The following is a 21,337-nucleotide window of genomic DNA, read 5'->3' on the forward strand; positions in this document are numbered from 1 at the left end:
GTATTTTTGAATGTTGATTTTGTATCCAGAGACTTTACTGTATTTGATTATTGTTTCTAGTAGTATTCTTGTGGAGTCTTTAGGATTTTCTATATAGAAAATCATGTTATCTGCAAATAGTGACAGTTTGACTTCTTTGTTTCCTATTTGGATGCCTTTTATATCTTTTTCTTGCCTGATTGCACTTGTTACGACCTCCAATGTTATATTGAATAAGAGTGGCGATAGTGGTGATAGTTTTTCACCATTAAGTATAATGTTGGCCGAGGGTTTGTCATAGATGGCCTATATTATGTTAAGGTATTTTCCCTCTATACCGACTTTGTTAAGTGTTTTGATCATAAATGGATGCTGTATCTTGTCGAAGGCTTTTTCTGCATCTATTGATATAATCATACGATTCTTTTTAATTTGTTTATGTGGTGTATCACATTAATCGATTTGCGTATGTCAAACCATTCCTGTGCCTCTTTGATGAAGCCCTTTTGATCATGGTGTATAATCTTTTTAATATGTTGCTGCATTTGGTTCACTAGTATCTTATTTAGGATTTCCACATTTGTGTCCATAAGAGATATTGGTCTGTACTTTTCTTTTCTTGTGTCATCTTTATCAGGTTTTGGTATCAGAGTAATATTGGCTTCATAAAATGTGTTGGAAAGTATTGTCCCCTCTTCGATTTTTTTGGAAGAGTTTGAGGAGAATAGATATTAAATCTTCTTTGAATGTTTGGTAGAATTCACTGGTGAAGTCATCTGGTCCTGGACTTTTACTTTTTGATGGATTTTTGATGATTGTTTCCATTTCCATACTGCTGATCAGTCTATTTAGATTTTCCAGATCTTCTTGATTGTCTAGGAAGGTTGTATTTTTCTAAGTACTGGTTCATTTCTTCTAGGTTATTAAATTTGGTGTTATATACTTTCTTGTATGATCCTTTGTATTTCTGCAATATCAGTCATAATTTCCTCTCTTTCATCCCTGATTTCGTTTATTTGTGTCCTTTCTCTTTTTTCTTGAGTGAGTCTAGCCAGGGGTTTGTCAATTTTATTAACCTTCTCAAGAACCGGCTCTTCGTTTCATTTATTTTTTTAGACGGTTTAGAGGGGGTAAAGTATCGGGGCAGGGTGATGTGGGTAAGGTGGTCAAATATATGGTAGCTGAGGGAAACTGGAATTCGAATGGTAAACACACAATAGAATATACAGATGTCAAATAATAATGTACACCTGAAAATTATATAATTGTATTAACCAACATTTCTCCGATATACTTAAAAATAATAATAAAGTTTATATGTAAAGACAAAAGACCTAAAATAGCCAATACCACACTAAAGAAAATGAAGCAAGTAGGAGGATTGGCACTACTCAATTTCGAGACTTTATAGTAATATAGCTATAATAATCAAGACAGTGTTATATTGAAAACAAAAAACAAAAAACCAGACAAATAGATCCATGGATGAGAGTACAGAGCCAAGAAATAGACACACACACAGATATATAGTCAACTACTCTTTTACAACAAAAGCAAAGACAACTGAATGGATAAACTATAGTCTCTTCAGTGAATGAAACTGAAACAAGCTAACTGGGTATCCATATGCAAAAAAAACAAAAAAACAAAAACAAAACAAAACCCAAAACAAAACCTAGATTAGACTTATACTTTTCACAAAAATTAACACAAAAGAATCATAGGCCTAAATATACGAATGCAGAATTATAAAACTTCTAGCATAACATAGGAGAAAATATAAGTGACTTTGTGTTTGGCAATGACTTTTTAAATATGACACCAAAAGAACAATTTATGAAAGAAAATTTGATAAATTGGACTTCATTAAAATTAAAAACTTATCTGTGAAAGACATTGTTAAATGAATAAAAAGACAAGCCATGTACTGGGAAAAATATTTGCAAAATAAATATCTGGTAAAGGAACTGCATCTAAAACAAAGAACTCTTCAACTCAACAATAAAAAAACAATCTAATTAAAAAGTGGGCCAAACAAACACCTCACCAAAGAAAATATCCAGAGGCCAAATAAGAATATGAAAGAATGTTGAACAACATATGTCATTAGGGAATTGCAAACTAAAACAAGATACCATTGTAGACCTATTAGAAGAGCTAAAATACAAAACATTGACAACACCAAATACTGGAGAAGAGCAAGAGAAACTCATTCATTGCTGGTAAGAATGCAAAGTGGTACAACCACATTTGAAGATGGTTTGGTACTTTTGTACAAAGCTAAACATACAATTGTTACCATATAATCCAGCAATTGAAATAGGTATTTACCCAATTGAGATGAAAACTTAAGTCTACGCAAAACTTGCACATGCATATTTATATCAACTATATTGATATAAATTATATTCATAATCATATGATTATATTCACAGTTATATTCACAATTATATTCACAATTGCTCCAAATTGGAAGCAATTCAATAGGTGAGTGGATAAACTGTGGTACATCCACACAGTGTAATTTTATTTAGTGATAAGAAGAAATGAGCTATCATGCCATATAAAGATATGGAGGAACTGTGTATTGCTAAGCGAAAGAAGCCAGATGAAAAGGCTATAATACTGTAGGATTCCAACTATATGGAATTCTAGAAAGGCAAAACTATTGAGGTGGTAAAAAAAATATATCAATGGTTATCAGAGGTTTAGGGAGAGGGGAAGGGATGAATAGATAAAACATGGGATTTTGAAGGTAGTGAAATTGTTTTGTATTATATTGTAATGGTGGATACATTATGCATTTGTCAAAATCTATAGAACTGTACAACACAAAGACTGAACCTTTAGTAAGCTATGAACTTTAAGCATGTATCAACATTGTTTCATTAAATGTGCCACGCTAATGCCAGGTGTTAATAATTGATGAATCTGTGTACAATAAAGTGGAATATATTGTAACTGTACTATCTTGCTCAACTTTTTTTATATATCTAAAACTGTTGTAAAAGTAAAGTCTGCTAATTTAATAAAATGTTACAGAATAAATAAAGTGAAACAACAAACATGAGAGGACAAGAAGTCAGACTAACAAGTGTAAACTACTTCAGTTTGCCATTGAAGAGAAGGATAAATGTGGTGGGATGGTGGTGGTTGGAAGGAGTTTTGGAGTCTATCAGAGTTTTTGCTGAGTATCATGTTTTGTTTTAACATGGGAGATAGAAAAAATAAAGTTGAAGATAGTGGTGTAATCATTTTATTGAATGAGCTCACTTTGATTAGTTTTATATAAGCAGGAAGCAAACATTATTCCACTACTACTACTGCCTTTCAAAGTCACATAGCACACATCCCTCTTCCAAGACTTTTCTAGTCACTTTCATCTATTACCTTTTCTCATTTTCAGATAATAAGCAACTAGTCCAATGTAAATCAATACTTTCATCTAGTATGCAATCAAGCCTTGTTCTCCTAGCTCAGACTAGGTCTGCTAATTTTTAGACAAGACACGGGAAACAGAGTCACCTTGTTCTTTTACTTCTTTCCCCCAAGTCACATTGTAGTTTCTGGCTCCTCCATTGGTGAGGCTAGGAGTGGCAAAGAATAAGTGGAGATAAGAGTTAAGATGAGAATCAGGTATCAATCTCTGTACCCTCCTAAAATGCCTAGAAATACAGGTCAAGAAGTTTAAAGGATTCTCTTGCCTTAGTCCAGTTGGAACACAGCACTGGGTGAACCAATACATTTTTCCTACTCTGTAGGTATCAGTAGGGAAGTAGGTAGGGGAGTGGTGAGAAGTTATTTTCTCCTTGTGACATACACTTCTGTTCTCTATACATGGTTTTCTGAGAATCCCCTTGGATTAAGGTGTAGGGAGAAAATTATTCTCTTCCACCCACTATAGGGAAGAAAAGATCAAGGAAACACATAGCACTTCAATAGTGCTATTCAGAAGAAATCCTCTCTCTAAACCAAGATCTAGCTATATTTTATGTAGAGAAAACAGGTGAGTGAGAATGTACTTGTTTTGCCCACATCTTTGCAAATCTTGCCTTAATGAATCTGTTATCTCCTCATTAGAATATAGAGGTCCTCATCATTTATTGTACTCAATTGAGACAATAGAAAATAAATGCCATTTAATATTTTGTCACATAGGAAAGAGAAAGTACATTTGATGTAGTGAGGTCCTACAGAATGCAGGCACAGTGCATTTTCTGGACCTAAGAGAGAAAAGAATACTTATTGTTGTAACCTAAATGAACTGTGATACCTTGTAGCTAGTATAAGAATGTTATATTCGAAAGACACATTTGTCTGACATCTGACATTGAAAAGAAAAGAAATGTCATCTTTCCTCAAAGAGATTTCAAATAAGGAAGAGATGATAAATAGAAAACATTAATCAGAATTATTTTTACCCATCTATATTGCCAGAGTTTTAGTGGCAACTGTTCAAAAATCTCCTTTTATAATCCACTTTTCACTTTGTCAATTCTGTTTTTTTTCAAGAGTAAGCCCCCTACCCTTTCTAAATCTAATATAGGTTAGCCTCTTCTCCAATTGTTCATTTAAACTTTATCCCAGTCAACTAAACAAAAGTCCTGATATCTGAGTGCATATATATGAATGCTAAGACGTTATAGTTTTGTCCCTGACACCTCGATGAGTATAATCTAATTGTGCTTTTCTTCTTTTTTTCTTTTTCTGGTTTAGTCAAGACCGGTGTAACTGATCCACCACATGTAAAGTTTACTCAAGATGAAACCACTTTAATTAAAAGAGAGAAAACTAATTTTCCTGACATTTCAAAAAATCAATCACAAACCCCTGTCAATATCCAAAATCTCTCTCTTGATCATCATGTACAAGAAAGAATGACTACTATTTCAACACTCCCAAAATCTTCTAAGAAAGTCTGTTGGAACATTCCAGAGACTGCTACTGGTTCCATATTTTTTCCAAGTTGTCATTCAGCTTCTAGTCGAGTTTTTGGGAAAGAAACAAGCCAAATGAAAACTTCAAGAAAATCAAAAGAGCCATCGAAAATGAAAAAGATTTATGTTGATAACATGCTAAAAGACATTCTGATTCTCTCCTCACACTTCTCCAAACCTTCAAGTGCTGCTTCTTTGGTTATTACTCCCAAACTCAAGAAAGTTTGCTCTGAGCATCTACTTTTACCAAAGGCTAGGACCTATACTTTTAAGCACAGTCTTATAGATTTAAGTGCAAGAATGCCAAGCCCTTTCCCAAGAATTATGCCTGTTCGAGCAGAAAGATGGCAGTCTGACCATTTACAACAAAATACTACAGGGCTACTAAGTATTAGTAATTTTACTGATACTGTTCTCTTACCATTACCAATTTTACCAAGAAAACCTCAAAGACAGTCACTGATAGGTAAATCCATTCTGAGCCTGGTAATAATGGGGTTAAGTAGAGCAAAGGGAAGAGAAAGCATGTAAGCAAATGCTGCTCTCCCCCTTGGGTTTGCAGAGTGGGATGATGAGATCACTCTCGGCCTATACATTTAATATGTGAGCCAGAATGCAGTAACAGAAGTCCTGACCTTGCAGGTCTGCCAAGGCCAAACTGGGTATTCCACCCAGGTGGTGATGGCGGAAATCAGATAAAGGAGTTCAAAGAATGAGAAAAACTAGTATAAAGGAGTAGTGTGAATGAAGGTAATCTAGATGAACTCCAGAAGCAGAATGCCAATGCCAATGGGTGACTTTATGGCAAATTGCCATGGATTATTCCAATTCATTAAAAGATGAACAATTACAATGAAATCATAACAACCTCAACATGAATTTTCACAAGTATCCAAAGGTCCCTTTTTTCTTTTCTTTTTTTTCTCTAGAAATTTGTATAACAGAAAATGAAAATGTAGAAAGTGTTCCAAGGCAAAGTAAGCCAACCCTATATGAAGGTAAAAGCTAAGTTTATATTCTTTTAAAAACTGTATAAGATTATCTCTCTATAGAAGTATTCATTGTGTGTCTGTCTCTGTGTGTATATGATTCACACATGTCTCATTTTTAGTTCCTTAAGCCATTTACCCAGTAACTATTTTTAAAGTATTGACTATAAACCAAAGTTTGTACTGATGTTGAGAACATAAAAGCTGGGATATTTTTAATCTGGGTGGGGCAGATAGACATGCAATAATGAGTTAACTATTTGCCATGTGTCAGGCACTGTTTTAGGTGCTTTGACCTTAGTTACCTAGCAGAAACAAATGAAAAATCATTTTTTAAAAAGATCATATCATTCTAGACCTCACATTATCTCTATAAACAATTTCAAAAATACAGCATGTAGTAAACAATTCACAATTACCAGGTACACAAAGAGAAAGATGAAATAAATGAAAACTAACAAGAATATACCCACAGGAGTTCTAAGTATTAGAATTATCAGATATATTTTAAAATAACCCAATGACTTCTGGTTCTGTCCAAGATTGAAGAGCTTGTATTGGACAAGCCCTTTCACCAAAATCACATATTAAAACTGCCCCAAATATATAACATATCTTTTGAAGCGTAACCATTGGAGAGTAACCATTACAGACATGACCTGAGTGGCTATAATCCTTGAAATAAGGGAAGTTCATGAGTTAGCTTTGCATTTACCTTTGCTTTTGCCAGGGGGCATTTGTGGTTTTGGAGAATAAAGTACAAATAGAAAGTGATAGTATTACTGAATTTAGATAAAAGTTAGACTTCAGGACTGTCAGTATAACTGGAACTTGAGGGGCAAAATCTCAAAGAAGAGAGAAGTGAATCCCAAATTTCTGCATACGAACTCCTTTAAGGGCGTTGGCTGATTTTGAAGCTGTGTATGTGCAGGACAGTACTCTAAGAAACACAACAGAAAACATCAGCAGAAATACTAAGGAACTGAGCATAGATTTTGACAGTTGCACAGGAGAGTTATTGAAGTTCAAGCTCTGCCAAAATGAAGGGGCCTTGATAAACACCCTAGACTTTTAGTTTAAGACTCAGAGAACCCATGCCTTAGGAATAAGAATGATGTTCTAGGAGAAAGGACAAAAGTGAAATAGATTATCCCTAACAAAGCTTAAAAATAATCTTTCATAAACCAAAGTGATACTTTCTGCCTAATCAAAGAAAATCTGATACTTGTTAGAATGGATGCATTATCCAGTCTCTTTAAATTTTCATCCATAATGGCAGCATTAAAATAAAAAAAATCACAAGGCATCTTAAAAACAATAAAACATCTGAAAAAAACCAGAGAAAAAAATAGAAACAGACTCATAGATTGAGATATTTGGAGTTTTCAAATAAGAATTTAAAAATAACTATGATTACTATATTCAAGGAAAAAAAGTTGGAGAATTTTACCAGAGAACTGGAATTTTTGTTTTTAAATATAAAATTTAAATAAAATTCTAGAACAGAAAAATAACATAACAAGTTAATGATTCAACAGAAGTTTTTAATATGAGATTATATACAGAATGCTCCAACCATAGAACTCCACCCCCTCCCAGTTTTACGGAAATATGATATATAACACTACAAATTTAAAGTGTACAACATAGTTATTTGATAGATGTATATATTGTGAAATATTACCACAATTAGTTTAGTTAACATCCATCACATCACATAGTTATATTTTTTTCTTGTGATAAAAACTTCTAGGATATACTCTTAGCAACTTTCAAATATACAATAAAGTATTATTAACTATAGCAGTCATAGGAATTTCTGAGCTCACTATTCTAGTAGTTCTGTATCACTATCTGTGACATAAATTAACTGCTGAGTCTCTTCCATGTCATAAGCCTTATTAAGTCATGCTGCCATTTCTGATTTATTAAGTTTATTGTACTTTGGAGGTTCACCTTTTGAAAGATTTTAGGTGAATTTAAATGTCCTCACCTTCTTCAGAGATCAGGGAATTTCTACCTCCCCACCTCCATCTCCTTCCTTTCCACTCGAAGCCAAATGCTTGAGCTTAGACTGAGAGGGTGGGTGGTCTGCGAGCAGGCCACAGATTTATGTCTTAACTTTTCTTCTTGCTCCATTTTCTCTCTTAAAACAAGGAATCTCCATATCATATCATACATCCTTCTTTATTCTGTGGTTAAGTTTCACATATATTGATCTGAAATGAGCACACAAGGCCCATTTTAGAAATTAAAAACTGAACATTGTTTTCTTTGTTCTAGAATGCACTATTAGCTCTCATTGAAGCAATGCCATAAAAAATTACTGAGATTGTAAAATGTGTTGCTGCAAGTAATGCAGCAATAATGGCTAGAAATGTGAAAAATATTTCATCAAATTTCAAAATACTTTCCTGCCAGACTTGGATGTATACCTAGATAGGCATTTTTATCTGTTTTAGATGATTTTTACTTTTCTTTTTTTATTATTAAAGTTATTGGAATGACATTGCTTAATAAGATTATATAAGTTTCAAGTGCACAATACTATAATATGTCATCTGTATATTGCATTGTGTACTCATCATCCAAAGTTTAGTCTCATTCCATCCTCGTATATTTGATCCCCTTTACCTTTTCAACCTCCATCCATCCTTCTTTCCCTTCTGGTAATCACAATACTGTTGTCATAGTCAATGAGGTATGTCTTTTGTTTGTTGTTTTGTTTGCTCATTTGTCGCTTTCTGTTTTATATCCCACATATAAATGGCATCATATGATTCTTATCTTTTTCCATCTGACTTATTTCACTAGCATGATACTCTCAAGATCTATCCATGTTGTTGCAAATGGCAGTATTTCATCTTCTATATGGCTGAGGAGTATTCCATTGTATATATGTGCCACATTTTCTTTACTTAATCATCTATCGAAGGACATTGAGGTTGTGTCCATGTTTTGGCCACTGTGAATAATGCTGCAATGAACATTGGAGTACATATGTTTTTATGAACAAATGTTTTCAAAATTTTCAGTTAGATACCCAAAAGAGAGTACTTGTTTTCACTTATGGCTGTACCAATTTACATTCTCACCATAAGTGTCTGAGGGTTTCTTTTTCTCTACATCCTCTACCACTTGTTATTTCTCGTCTTGTTGATAATAGTCATTCTAACAGTTGTGAGATGGTATGTCATTGTGGTTTTGACTTGCATTTCCCTTATAGCCAGTGCAGTTAAGCATATATATATATCTGTTGTTATATATCTGTTATATATAACAGAAGTTATATATCTGTTGGCAATTTGTATGTATTCTTGGGAAAAGTGTCTGTTTAGGTCCTCTGCCCATTTTTTGATTGGGTTGTTGTTTTTTCTGTTTTTGAGTGAATAAATTCTTTATATAATTTGGATATTAGCCACTTATTGGAGATATTGTTTACAAACATCTTCTCCCATTCAGTTGGTTGCCTTTTTGTTCTGTTGATGGTTTCTTTTGCTGTGCAGGAATTTTTTCATTTGACATAATCCCATTCATTTATTTTTGCTTTTATTCCCCTTGGCTTTTGGGTCAAATTCATAAAATCCTCTTGGAGACCAAGGTCCATAAGTTTAGTACCAATGTTTTCTTCTATGTATATAATTGTTTCAGGTCTTGTATTGAGATCTTTGATTCATTTTGAGTTAATTTTTTTTGTGTATGGGGTCAAATAGCAGTCTAGTTTTATTCTTTTGCATGTATCTTTCTTACATTTCTTACATTTTAATTATGATGTATCTTGGCATGGGCCTTTCTGTGTTCATCTTGTTTGGGACTCTGCACCTCCTGGACTTGTATGTCTATTTCCTTTGCCAGCTTTGAGAAGTTTTCCATCATTATTTCTTCAAATAGATTTTTAATTCTTTGCTCTCTCTCTTCTCCTTCTGGTATCCCTAAGATGTCAATGTTGTTATGCTTGATTTTGTCCCAGAGGTCCCTTATCCAGGGATCCTCAACCCCCGGGCCACGGACCAGTACAAACCAGGCTACATAGCAGGAGGTGAGCAGTGGGTGAGCGAGCAAAGCTTTATCTGTATTTGCAGCCACTCCTCAGCACTAGCATCACTGCCTCAGCTCCATCTGAGATCATCAGGGATTAGATTCTCACACCAGTGTTGTGAGCACCAGTCCCTTGTGCCAAAAACAATGGGAACAAGGGACTGGTATCTTCTAAATTGCTGAATCAATCTGCTGCTTTATCTAATGTAATGTTGATTCCTCCTAAGGTATTCTTCATTTCAATGATTGTATTCTTATTTCTGACTGGTTCTTTTTTATATTTTCTGTCTCCACTTTTATGTTTTCATTCTCTTTTTTAAAGTTCTCACTGAATTCATCTACTCTTCCCCTAAGTTAATTGAGCATCCTTATAACTAGTGTTTTGAATTCTGCATCTGGTAGATTGCTTGTCTCCATTTTGTTTAGTTCTTTTTTTTGGAGTTTTATTCTTTTCTTTCATTTGAGACATGTTTCTTTGTCTTTTTGTTTTGGCTGCCTACTTGTACTTGTTTCTATATATTAGTAATGCTGCTATGTCTCCCAGTAGAGTGGCTTTATGTAGTAGGTGTGCTGTGGTTCCCAGTGGCACAATCTCCCTGGTCACCTGAGCCAAGTACTCCAAGTATGTCCCTTATGTGGGTTATATGTGCCCGCACCCTGTTGTAATTGAGGCTTGGTTACTGTTTGCGCATCAGTGAGAGGGACTGAACCTCAGGATGATTGGTTGTGATGACTGGCTGTGACCAGCAGAGGAGCTGATGTTCTGGGGCAGACTCTACAGGGCAGGATTTGCTTTAGCAAGACGCCAGTACCTGCCCTGTCTACCCTTTGGTGTGTTGTCCTCAGATATGACCCTGGGTGATACTCCATCTCAGACTGAAGCCAGCCACCAGGTGTGCATGCTGGAGTCTCCTGGGAGAGGCCCTGCCACAGGCCAAGTTCAGCTGTAGCCATTTTCCTGCTATGGATACCTGGCATGAGACACCAAGCAATTGGCAGATGGCCACCACCCATGCTGGGCTTGGAAGTGCCTCGAGAGTCTAAGCAGAAACTGAGGCCAGCTGCCGCTACTGCAAGGCTTGAGTCTGCTCAGCAAGAGGTACAGGTCTCGCCGAGGCCAGATGTGTCTCAGTTGCAGCATATGCCAAGACAGGCTGGAAAAGCCACTGAAAGTGGCTTGGTTGGGCCCAGAGGTTGATGGGGTAAAGTGTCAGGGATTCATCTGGGCTGGGCAGTGTTAGCTACTTTGATGGAGACTCAGATGTGGCACCCACCTGGGTCTGCAAGCTGTGTGGGGAGGGCTCAGCCCTTAACCAGCATTTCTATTTGGGAGAAAGCTTCCCCTCTAGTTCTTGCCCTGACATCAGATGATTCAGTTCCACCCCGTATGTCCCTGGCACCTTTTGAGCTGCTGCCCTGGAGCTGGAGCTCAGAGCAAGTGAATCCATCAGTGAGTAACTCCATGCGTGGGACCCCTTAAGAGAAAAGTCTGTGACTCCCTCAGCTCTCTGTCTCATTCTGCCACGATCTCCACTGGTTTTCACAGCCAGATATTCTGAGAACTTCTCTTCCCAGCACTGGATCCCTGGACTTGGGAACCCTGTGTAAGGTTGGGACCCCTCACTCTCCTGTGGGGATCTCCAAGCCGAGATATTTCTCCCAGTTCTAAACCACCAAATGCGGGTATGAGACCAGCCTGTTTTGCATCTCTGCCCCTCCTACCAGTCTCGAGATTGCCTCTTCTCTGTGTCCCTAGTTGTAGGAGTTCCATTCAGCTAGACTTCCGTTGACTTCCATTTTGGCTATTTAGTAGTGATTTTGATTTATTGTGAAAAGAAGCAAGCACAGCATTTACCTATTTCTCCGTCTTTCCATTTTTCTTATATTGTTTCTAATGGAGTCAGATCGTTCTTGTAGAGTTCTTTCATATTTTTCCTCTCAATCGTCTCTCTTCTTCTACCTGAGTCATTTCTAGATTTCTCCATTCTATGTCACTAACTCTTTCCTCCATATGATCTTTTCTATTTCCTAAGCTTGATAATTCATTCTTCATCTTTTTTGTTGAGTTCTTCAGCTCCAAAATTTCTGTTTGGTTCTTTTGTATAGTTTCAATCTCTTTGGTGAAGCACTCCTTTTGTTCATCGACTTTATTTCTTAGTTTATTGAATTGCCTTTCTGAGTTTTTTTGTATCTCATTGAGTTTTTTCAGAACTGCAATCTTGAATTCTGTCATTTAAATCACATATTTCCATGTCTTTAAGTATATTTTGTGGAAATTTTTAATTTTTTTTTTCTGAATTCACTTGTTATATTGTGTGTTCATTGTGCTTGATGGATCATTTCTCTGCCTGAGCATTTGTGGGAATTTAAAGAATTTTGTACTTCACTATTTAACAGATAAGTAGAGATCTTTTCTTTGTTTTCCAGTAGGTGGCATTGAAGCGCAATTTTTATTTTCTATTACCTGCACTGCTTGGGCTCTAGGGATCTGTGACAGGTGGTGTCACTTTGGCTGTGGAAATGCTTTGTATTCCCTAGGAGGTGGGTGTCCGCTTTACAACCCAGTCACCTCAGTGTCTCAGACATTACTCCTGTGTATTGGAAAGGACAGGCTATGGGTCTCCTGTGTGTTCTTGGTGCCAGGACAGGCTAGCTTTCATTGAAGGTAAAATCCACAAGGGACACGATAAAGTAAATTTAGATTGTTTCTGTTTGGCTAACCCTTGAGTCATTTGGTTTTTGTTTTTTTCTTGTGTGGGGTCTTCAGACTGAAGGAAAAGCTGAATTACACTGGGCCTTTGAATTATGCATCAAGGTACTATTAGAGGAAAAATGCAAGGTTGCTTCTTGGGAAGTGATTCCTATCTGAGTTATGCTTACACGATGTTCTCTATTAGTTTTGTGAAGCAAGAAACGTTTATGTAATTCACAGTAAAAATGTTTTAAAAATATTTTTTACAAATAAGATAAAAAGAAAAGACTAAGATTGACAGAATCTAAATTATTCAGGTAGAAATATATGATTATATGGTTTTCTTTTAGAAAGACAATTGTGCTATCTAATATTAGAAGCAATAACAACTCCCACTTTGATACACAGAACCAACTGACTGGGTAGGTAAAGGTTATGAAGAGGATGTGTACCAGTAACTTATTTATGATATCCTGTTACCTTAACATAAGTACATTTTAAATTTCACTCTAAGTGATAACACATTTGTCTCATGTATTGTTTTGTTTACTTAGGTCTCATTAAATCTAGAAAAAGAGATGAATCAGAGGCAAGCGCCATGCATGGTGAAGGTTTTAAGACTGTTGCAGCAACACGATATGAAACAATAACAGCCATGACCAACCTGGCTGTAGTAAACTGTCAAATATATGGAAGAAATGCACTAAATCTTAAGGTACACTAGATATTTTTAATGGCACTTTCCTGTTGTATTATTCATTATTTTTGTTATAGATTTCCTAACTTAGATTAGTTTCTATAGTATTAAAAGGATATTTCCTGTTGCAATCAAGATTTCCCAAGAACTCATTCAAATTGCATTTCTAACCTTCTCTGTCCTAGTTTGCCTTCATTTCAGTTTTTAAAAACAGCTCATGTTCAAAGTAATTATAGTGCCTTTTCCATTACCTAGTGTGATAAGAAATGTGAGATTCAGAGTTATTATATTTTTAAGTTATCAACAATCTTTGGCCTATGTGCCAAATCTCATACTAGGCTAGCTTTTCACTGACCACAAGCCCAGTATGATGAATAACAATAATAATGGTTACCACTTACTAAACACCCACTGTGTGCAAAGCAAATATTGCTCTTAAAATTTATAATTTAGCAAAGTAGGTATTACAATCTTCACTTTACAGATGAGAGCACTGAAACTCAATGAACTTTCACGTAACTTTCACGTGATCACACAGCAAGCAAGTGGCAGAGCCTGGCTTTGAACTTAGAACATTTTGGCTTCAAATCCGCTTTTATAGTAAATTTTATTTTGAAATAAATTCAAACTCATAAAAAATTGCAAAAATAGGAAAAGTTGCCAAAAGATTTTCTTTGAGAAATTAAATCATTAAAAAATGCCTGTATATACTAGGGAATTTAGAAAGCTATGTGAATATCCAGGGCAGGGTGCAATCTCAAAAAATACCTGAGAAAACCCTAAGCTTTCACTTCTGCTGATCTGTAGGTGCAGTACAAGTGGAAAATAAAGATTAAGTCAGAGTTAAAAGGCTTAGCTAAGCATTGAAGGTGTGCTCTTGCGTAAAGCCAATCTGAAAAACACTGAGAGAAGTCTTGTTTCCTCCACACTCCTTCCCTCTTCCCTTCTGCCCTCCCTCTGTCTTTTCTTGTATTCAAGAAAATCTGTGTCAAAACACCAGCTGAACGAATACAAGCTGAAGGAACAGAAATTTCAAAGACACCACATAAAAAATAATATAGACTTAACAAAAATAGTTTAGAAAAGTCACTGAACTCTTAACAAATTATGGACTTGGGTTAATAATGATGTACTAATGTTGGTTCACTGATCATAACAAGTACACTGGTATGTGAGATGTTGATGTTGGGGGAGGCTATGGGTGTGTGTGGAGAAGGGGCATGTGGAGAAGAAAGATCTCAAATCAGTAATTAACTTTATACCTTAAGGAACTTAAATGAAAGAGCAAACTAAACCCAAAACTAGCAGAAGAAAACTAGAGGATAGAAAAGCAGTAGAGAGAATATACAAAACCAAAAGTTAGTTCTTTGAAAAGATCAATAAAATTGGCAAATGTTTAGCTAGACTATGGAAGAAAAGAAGATGCAAGAACCGAAATCTGAAGTGAAAATGGAAATATTACTGCTGGCATTATAGAAATGATAGAGATTATAAGAAAATAATATGAACAATTGTATGCTAACAAATTAAGTATCCTAGATGAAATGGAATTTTTTTCTAGAAAAAGACAAATTACTAAAACTGACTCAGCAGCAAATTGAAATCTGAGCAAACCTAAAATAGATTGAATAAATAATTGAAAACCTCCCAACAAAGAAAAGTTCAGGACTACATGGCTTCGTGGGTGAATTCCACTAAACATTTAAAGAAAAATTAACACCTGTACTTCTCAAACTCTTCCAGAAAAGTAAAAGAGGGGACACCTCTAATAGTATTCTGGACCCAATTCCACTCTGTGTGTATGGGTGGAGGGCTCCCGCACCACCAAGAAATTCTTGAACAACATTTGAATGCCCTACAATACAACTCAATTCTGACACTATCTATCTAGAGATAACATCAGTTTCCATAGGTAAAGGGCTCAGTCCCACAAGACCGCCCTCCACTTCAGACTCTAATCACAAGCCCAGGTTGTTAGCAACAACCTGGCTATAAATCTGGGGTTCCCACAACCTCCTCCTTGGGTTTAATTAACTTGCTAGAATGTAGTAGAGAACTCAGGGTATCCATTTACTTACTAAATTTCTGATTTATTATGAAAGATTATTAAAGGATACAAATCAATAGCCAGCAAAGTATGGAAAAAGAATGCAGAGTTTCCATGCCTTCTCCAGGTACCACTCTCCCGCAATCTCCATATGTTCACCAACCCAGAAGTTTCCAAACCCTGTTGTTTTGGTTTTTAGGGAGGATTCATTACATATACATTATTTATTTAAAAATTGGCCATTGGTGATTGAACTAAGTCTCCAACCCCTCTTCCCTTCTGGGAAGTAGGTGGATGGGAACTGAAAGTTCTAACCCTCTAATCACATGGTTGGTTCTCCTGGCCACTAGTCCCCATCCTTAGTTACTGTCCATAAATCACTTGATTAACATAAACCCAGTTGTGGTAGAAAGGGGCTTATTATGAATAACAAGACACCCATTTCACCTTTATGGCTCTGAAGCAATTTCAGACAAGAGACCAATTATTATGACAAAAGGTGTGCCCATTGTTATTATTCAGGAAATTCCAAGGGTTTAGGGAGCTGTGAACCAAGAACTTTAAGTAAAGATCAAATATACATAAGAACAACCAAATATTTATTTGTTATAAATCAAAATATCACAACTTCTAACATATGCTATGCTGTCAGTTTAACCTCGATACCAAAGAAAGACAAAGACACCACATAGACCAATACATCTAGTGAATATACATGAAAAATCCTCAGCAAAATACTAGCAAACTGAATCCCCCCAAATATTAAAAGAATCATACTTGATGACCAAGTGATATTTATTTTTTAAATGAGATGGTAGTTTGACATAAGAAAAACAATGTAACAAGTACCTTAATAAATGAAGGGGAAAACACATGGTCATCTTAGTTAATGCACAAAAGGCATTTGACAAAATACAAATTTTTCATGATAAAAAAAGAAACCACTCATAAAAATAGCAACAGGAAAATCCACAGTTCAATGATGAAAGACTAAAAGCTTTCCACCTAAAATTAGGAACAAAACAAAAAAGAATGCTTTCACCACTGCTATACAAGATTGAACTGAAAGTTATAGCAAGAGCGTTTAGACAAAACAAAAAACAAACAAACAAAAACAGGCATCCAAATTGGAGAGAAAGAAAGAAAACTATATCTATATGCAGATGTCATATACCAAATGTAGAAAACCTCAATGAATCTACAAGAAAGCTACCATAGCTAACAAATTCAACAAAGTTTCAGAGTATAAGATTAACAAAAAGCAGTTGTGTTCCTATATACCAACAATGAACAGTCTGAAAGGAAATTAAAAAAATAATTCCATTTACAATAACATCCAGCAGAAAAAATGGACAAAATATATAAACAGATAAATCATTGAAACAGAGATAACAAATGACATTTATAAATACGAAAAGATACTTAACCTCGATGCAATTTAAAACTACACAGAGATACAATTTCTCTCAACAAATTGGAAAAGGTTTGACAGCATATCTTATTGGTGAAGTTGTAATATTGTTGGGAAGAATACAGAATAGTGCATTCCTATAGAGAGAAGGTAGGACAGTTATCAAATTTACATATGCATTCACCTTTTCACCTAGCCAACACTCATTATACTGGCAAAGTATAAAATGATATACGAATAGATCATTTATTGCATCATTATTTGTAATAGCAAAAGATTGAAATCAACCCAAATGGTCATAAGTAGGGAACTGGTTGAGAGAACTATGGTATTTCTATACAAAGGAGAGAGCTATAAGAGGGAAAAATATAAAAGGAGTGTGAAAGGGCTATATATACTTCTCTGAAGCATTCTTCATAATATATTGTTAAGTTAAAATAACAATGTATGACACAATGTTTATGGTAGGCAACACTTTATTTTTAAAAGTCGGGAGGGAATAACTTTAACCAAAAATGGCAAAAGAAAAGAAAAATATTAAAAATATGCATATATGGATGGGGAAGAAATTGTGTGAATAGAACAGAGATGAAAATGAAATTCCTTTGAATAATCTTCATTTTATAATTTTGACTTTAGAACTACCATATACAACAGTGTAAATTTTTTTAATAATTAAAAATAAAATTAAAGCAAAAAGCAAATAAATCATTACCTAAATATTTTAAAATTTTTATACTGATGCTGTGTGTTCTAAATGAAATAAATAAGCCTACCTATAGTGAAGGTTGAAAAATTACCACATAAATAACAATTATGTCAAGTGACTATAAAACATTTTGACCATACTTTCTTAGTGAGGACATAGTCCAAGTACAAAAGTTCAAATGTGAGTGTAAACTATTTCTAGTGAAACTACTATTATTTTGAGACTATTATATTTGCCACACAACAAAGGAAAAAAATCAGTGAATATAAAATAGGTAATTAAAATTATCCTGACTATAACATGAATAGAAGAAAGACCAAAAAAACACAAGAAGCAGAACATCTAAGAACAGTAGAACAATATCAAATCTATGTGATTGGTATACCATACATATAATTACATACCATACTTATAAGTGTAATCATAGAAGAAGAGAAAATTGTGGTAGAACAAACACTTGAGGCAACAATGACTATACATTTTCTAATACTGATCAAATATAATAACCCACAGATCAGAGAACCTTAGTGAATGCTGAACAAGATAAATACAAAGCAGATGGCCACTAGGCAGCCATACTTGAAGTACAGAAAACTGAAGGTAAAGAAAACATTTCTAAAGGTGACTAGAATAGAAAGATATGTACCAGAGGGTAATGATACAAATAATGACAGACTTCTTATTAGAAACAAGGAAAGCCAGGAAACAATGGAATAACAGTGTTAAGTACTTAAAAAAAAAAGTGCCTCAACCCAGAATTCTACAGCCAGAAAAAATATTCTTCAAAGATGAATGTGTAAAAGACATTTTCAGACAAAGAAAAGCTGAGAGGTTTTATCTGCAGCAAATTTCTACTAAAATGTTAAAAAACAAACAAAACAAAACAAAACAAAAAACTAAAGGGAAATGATATTAGATAGAAACCTGGTTCCGCAGGAAAGAATAAATGGGACTGTAAATAGTACGTAAATGGTAAATACATCATTAAATAAATATAAAGTACCTAGTAAAACAATCATTAAATCTCTTTATAAGAGTGCTGATTAACAATATATTGTGGGGGTTATAGCCAATATAAAAATAAAATGTTTGGCAACAGGATTACAAAGGCTTGGGAGGGGCTAAATGTATGTTTCTATTATAAGGTTCTTTATTCGTGAAGCAGTAGAATATTATTTGAAGGTTGTTTGTGAAGGTACATAGAGAGATCTTTAAAAAAACACTTTTAAAAAACAAGCATAATTAAAAAATAAAAGAAATAAAATGAAATCTTCAAAAATACTTTATGATAAAAAACAATAAAAGAATAGATAAGGAAATAGAAAACAAGCATCAAAATGTTAAACTGAAATCTAAACGTATTAATAATCATATTAAATATAAATAGGCTAAACATTCCAGTAAAAATAGATTGTGAAACTGGATAAAAAAGTATGACCCAATTTTAAGTTATTTACAAGGTGTATACTATAAATGTAAAGACAATGATAGTTAAAAGTAAAATTGTGGTAAAAGATAACGCCAAGCATTATAAAGCTGTTATGACTATATTATCAAAGTATAAGATAACACTAAAGACAAAGAGTATTATGAAATATAAAGAAAGAAATTTCAAAATGTCTAAAGGATCATTTAATTAAGAAGATATGATAATCTAAATGTGGATAAATGTGGTCAGAATGCTTCAAAATTCATAAAGCAAAACTGACAGACCTAAAGTGAGAAATAGACCAATTCACAATTCTTGTGGCAATTAGTGATACAAGAATTGCTGCACAAGTAGTCAAAAACAATTTCAATAAAAATTAAGACCCGAAATAATTGAGTTAACCAACTAGACCCGGTTAATATTTATGGAACCCTACACCAGACAACTGTGGAATATACACTGTTTTTTAGGTGAATGTGGAACAATCTCGAGATAGAATATATGTGGAGCCATACAACATGTCTCAGTAAATTTCAAAAGATTGAAATATTGCAGAATTAAAATAGGAGCCCAGAACTGTAAGATTCCTAGAAAAGTACTAAATATTTGGAAATTAAACAACACGCCAATAACAAAAAGATTAAGAGAACACAAAGGAAATTAGAAATATTTCAAACTGAATAAAGACACAGTATATCAGAACTTGTAAGACAGCTAAAGGAGTATTTAACGGGAAATTTATAGACTTAAACAAATATATTAGAAAAGAAGAAATGTCTAAAAAAATCAATAATCTATGATTCCATCTTAAGAAGGCAGGAAAAAAAGCAAATTAAACTCAAAGTAAAAGGGAAATGAAAATAAGAATAAAAATCAAAGAACTAGAAAATGTAAAACATAGAGAAAAATCAATGAAATAAAAACTTGGCACTTTGAAAAGATTAACTAAATCACTAAATCCAGAATATGATTGATTAATGAAAAAAGAAAGAAAACTCTAAATACTAAATTCTATTTTAAAAAGGGAAGTTACTGTATTTCCTACAGACATTAAAATAGAAAATAATGAAATATTAAGGACATTTTCCTAATAAATGCAACAACTTTGATTAAATGGAAACATTCCTTGAAAAACACAACTTGCTGAAACAGGGACAAGAAGAAATAAAATATCAGTCTTGCACCTGTAAAAAAACAAAACAAAAAAACAAAACTAATTGAAATTTTCATTAAGAGCTTTTGCACAGAGAAAGCTCCAAGAACATCATACTTCACTGGTAACTCAAACATGTAAGGAAGAAAAACCATTTGACATCAATCCTTAGGAAAGTAAAGCTGGAGGAACACCTGCTAACTCATTTATGATGCATGTACAACTCTCATAACAAAGCCTGACATGTATAAGAAAGGAAAATTATAGACCAATTTTGAAATTATTTTTCATAAATCTAAATGCAAAGATTCTTAACAAAATATTAGCAAATCAAATCCAACAATATCAAAAATTAAAAATAAAGAGTAATGTATCATGACCAAGTGAAGCTTTCTCAAGAAATTCAAAGTTGTTTTAATATTGGAAAATCAATGTTTATTCTCAACAATATCACTCAATAGATACAAAAACTTGACAAAATTCAAAACCCATTTAAGGTTTTTTAAAAAATATCTAAGTAAGCTAGGATTAAAATAAAACTTTTATAATCAAATAAAGGATGTCTATAAAAAATCTGCAACCAGCATCATATGTAATTTATAAAAATTGAATACTTTCTCCCTAAGATTGGGAGCAAGGCAAGAAAAATTTTCCCTTCACTTTTATTCTACATTGTAATGAAAGTTCTAACCAATTAAGGTAAGGAAGAAAAAGGCATGATGATTGGAAAGGAAGAAGTAAAGCTTTCCTCGTTATCAGACAACATGATTGTACATGTGGACAATCTTAAGGAATCTCAAAAAAGAAATCCTAGTAATAAGTAAATTTATCATGGCTGTTGAAAACAAAGTCAATATTTTAAAAATAGGCACAGGAGTGTTATCAGGGGACAAATTCCCGGGGACCACTTAGAATTCTGCCTTTCAAATAATTTTTTAAAAAGTAAAAGACTTCAACAGATGCCCATATTAATATGGGCATCACTAAGTTACAGCCTTTCTTTTTCTTATTTATATAATTAAGTCCATAAATTCACTTGCAGTCTTGCCTTTAACTGCATCCCCCACGGTTGCTTCATTATCCCTGAATACTTTAGTGCATATTCCCTGTAAGCAAGGTAAGTCTCCTACATATATAACCACAGACCAGACCCTCAAAATCAGGAAATTAATATTGATTCATTACTGTATCCAGACAAGAGAACTCAATCAAATTTTGCTGATTTACCTAATGTTCTTTATAACAAAAGATCCAAT

The 21,337-nt window shown here is 34.0% G+C and overlaps 1 protein-coding gene across 1 annotated transcript in view; it reads left to right on the top strand.

Moving 5' to 3' along the window:
- Positions 1 to 21,337, top strand: part of LRRC63 (leucine rich repeat containing 63) — a 78,151-nt gene that overhangs the window by 5,045 nt on the left and 51,769 nt on the right. The window contains exons 2-4 of the mRNA XM_025047948.1: positions 4,696 to 5,382; positions 5,846 to 5,914; positions 13,190 to 13,350. Coding sequence (XP_024903716.1) covers positions 4,696 to 5,382; positions 5,846 to 5,914; positions 13,190 to 13,350 — 917 coding nt within the window. The remainder of the gene's footprint in view (positions 1 to 4,695; positions 5,383 to 5,845; positions 5,915 to 13,189; positions 13,351 to 21,337) is intronic.

Source organism: Pteropus alecto, unplaced genomic scaffold, assembly GCF_000325575.1.
Source record: "Pteropus alecto unplaced genomic scaffold, ASM32557v1 scaffold245, whole genome shotgun sequence".
NCBI classification, from domain to species: domain Eukaryota; kingdom Metazoa; phylum Chordata; class Mammalia; order Chiroptera; family Pteropodidae; genus Pteropus; species Pteropus alecto.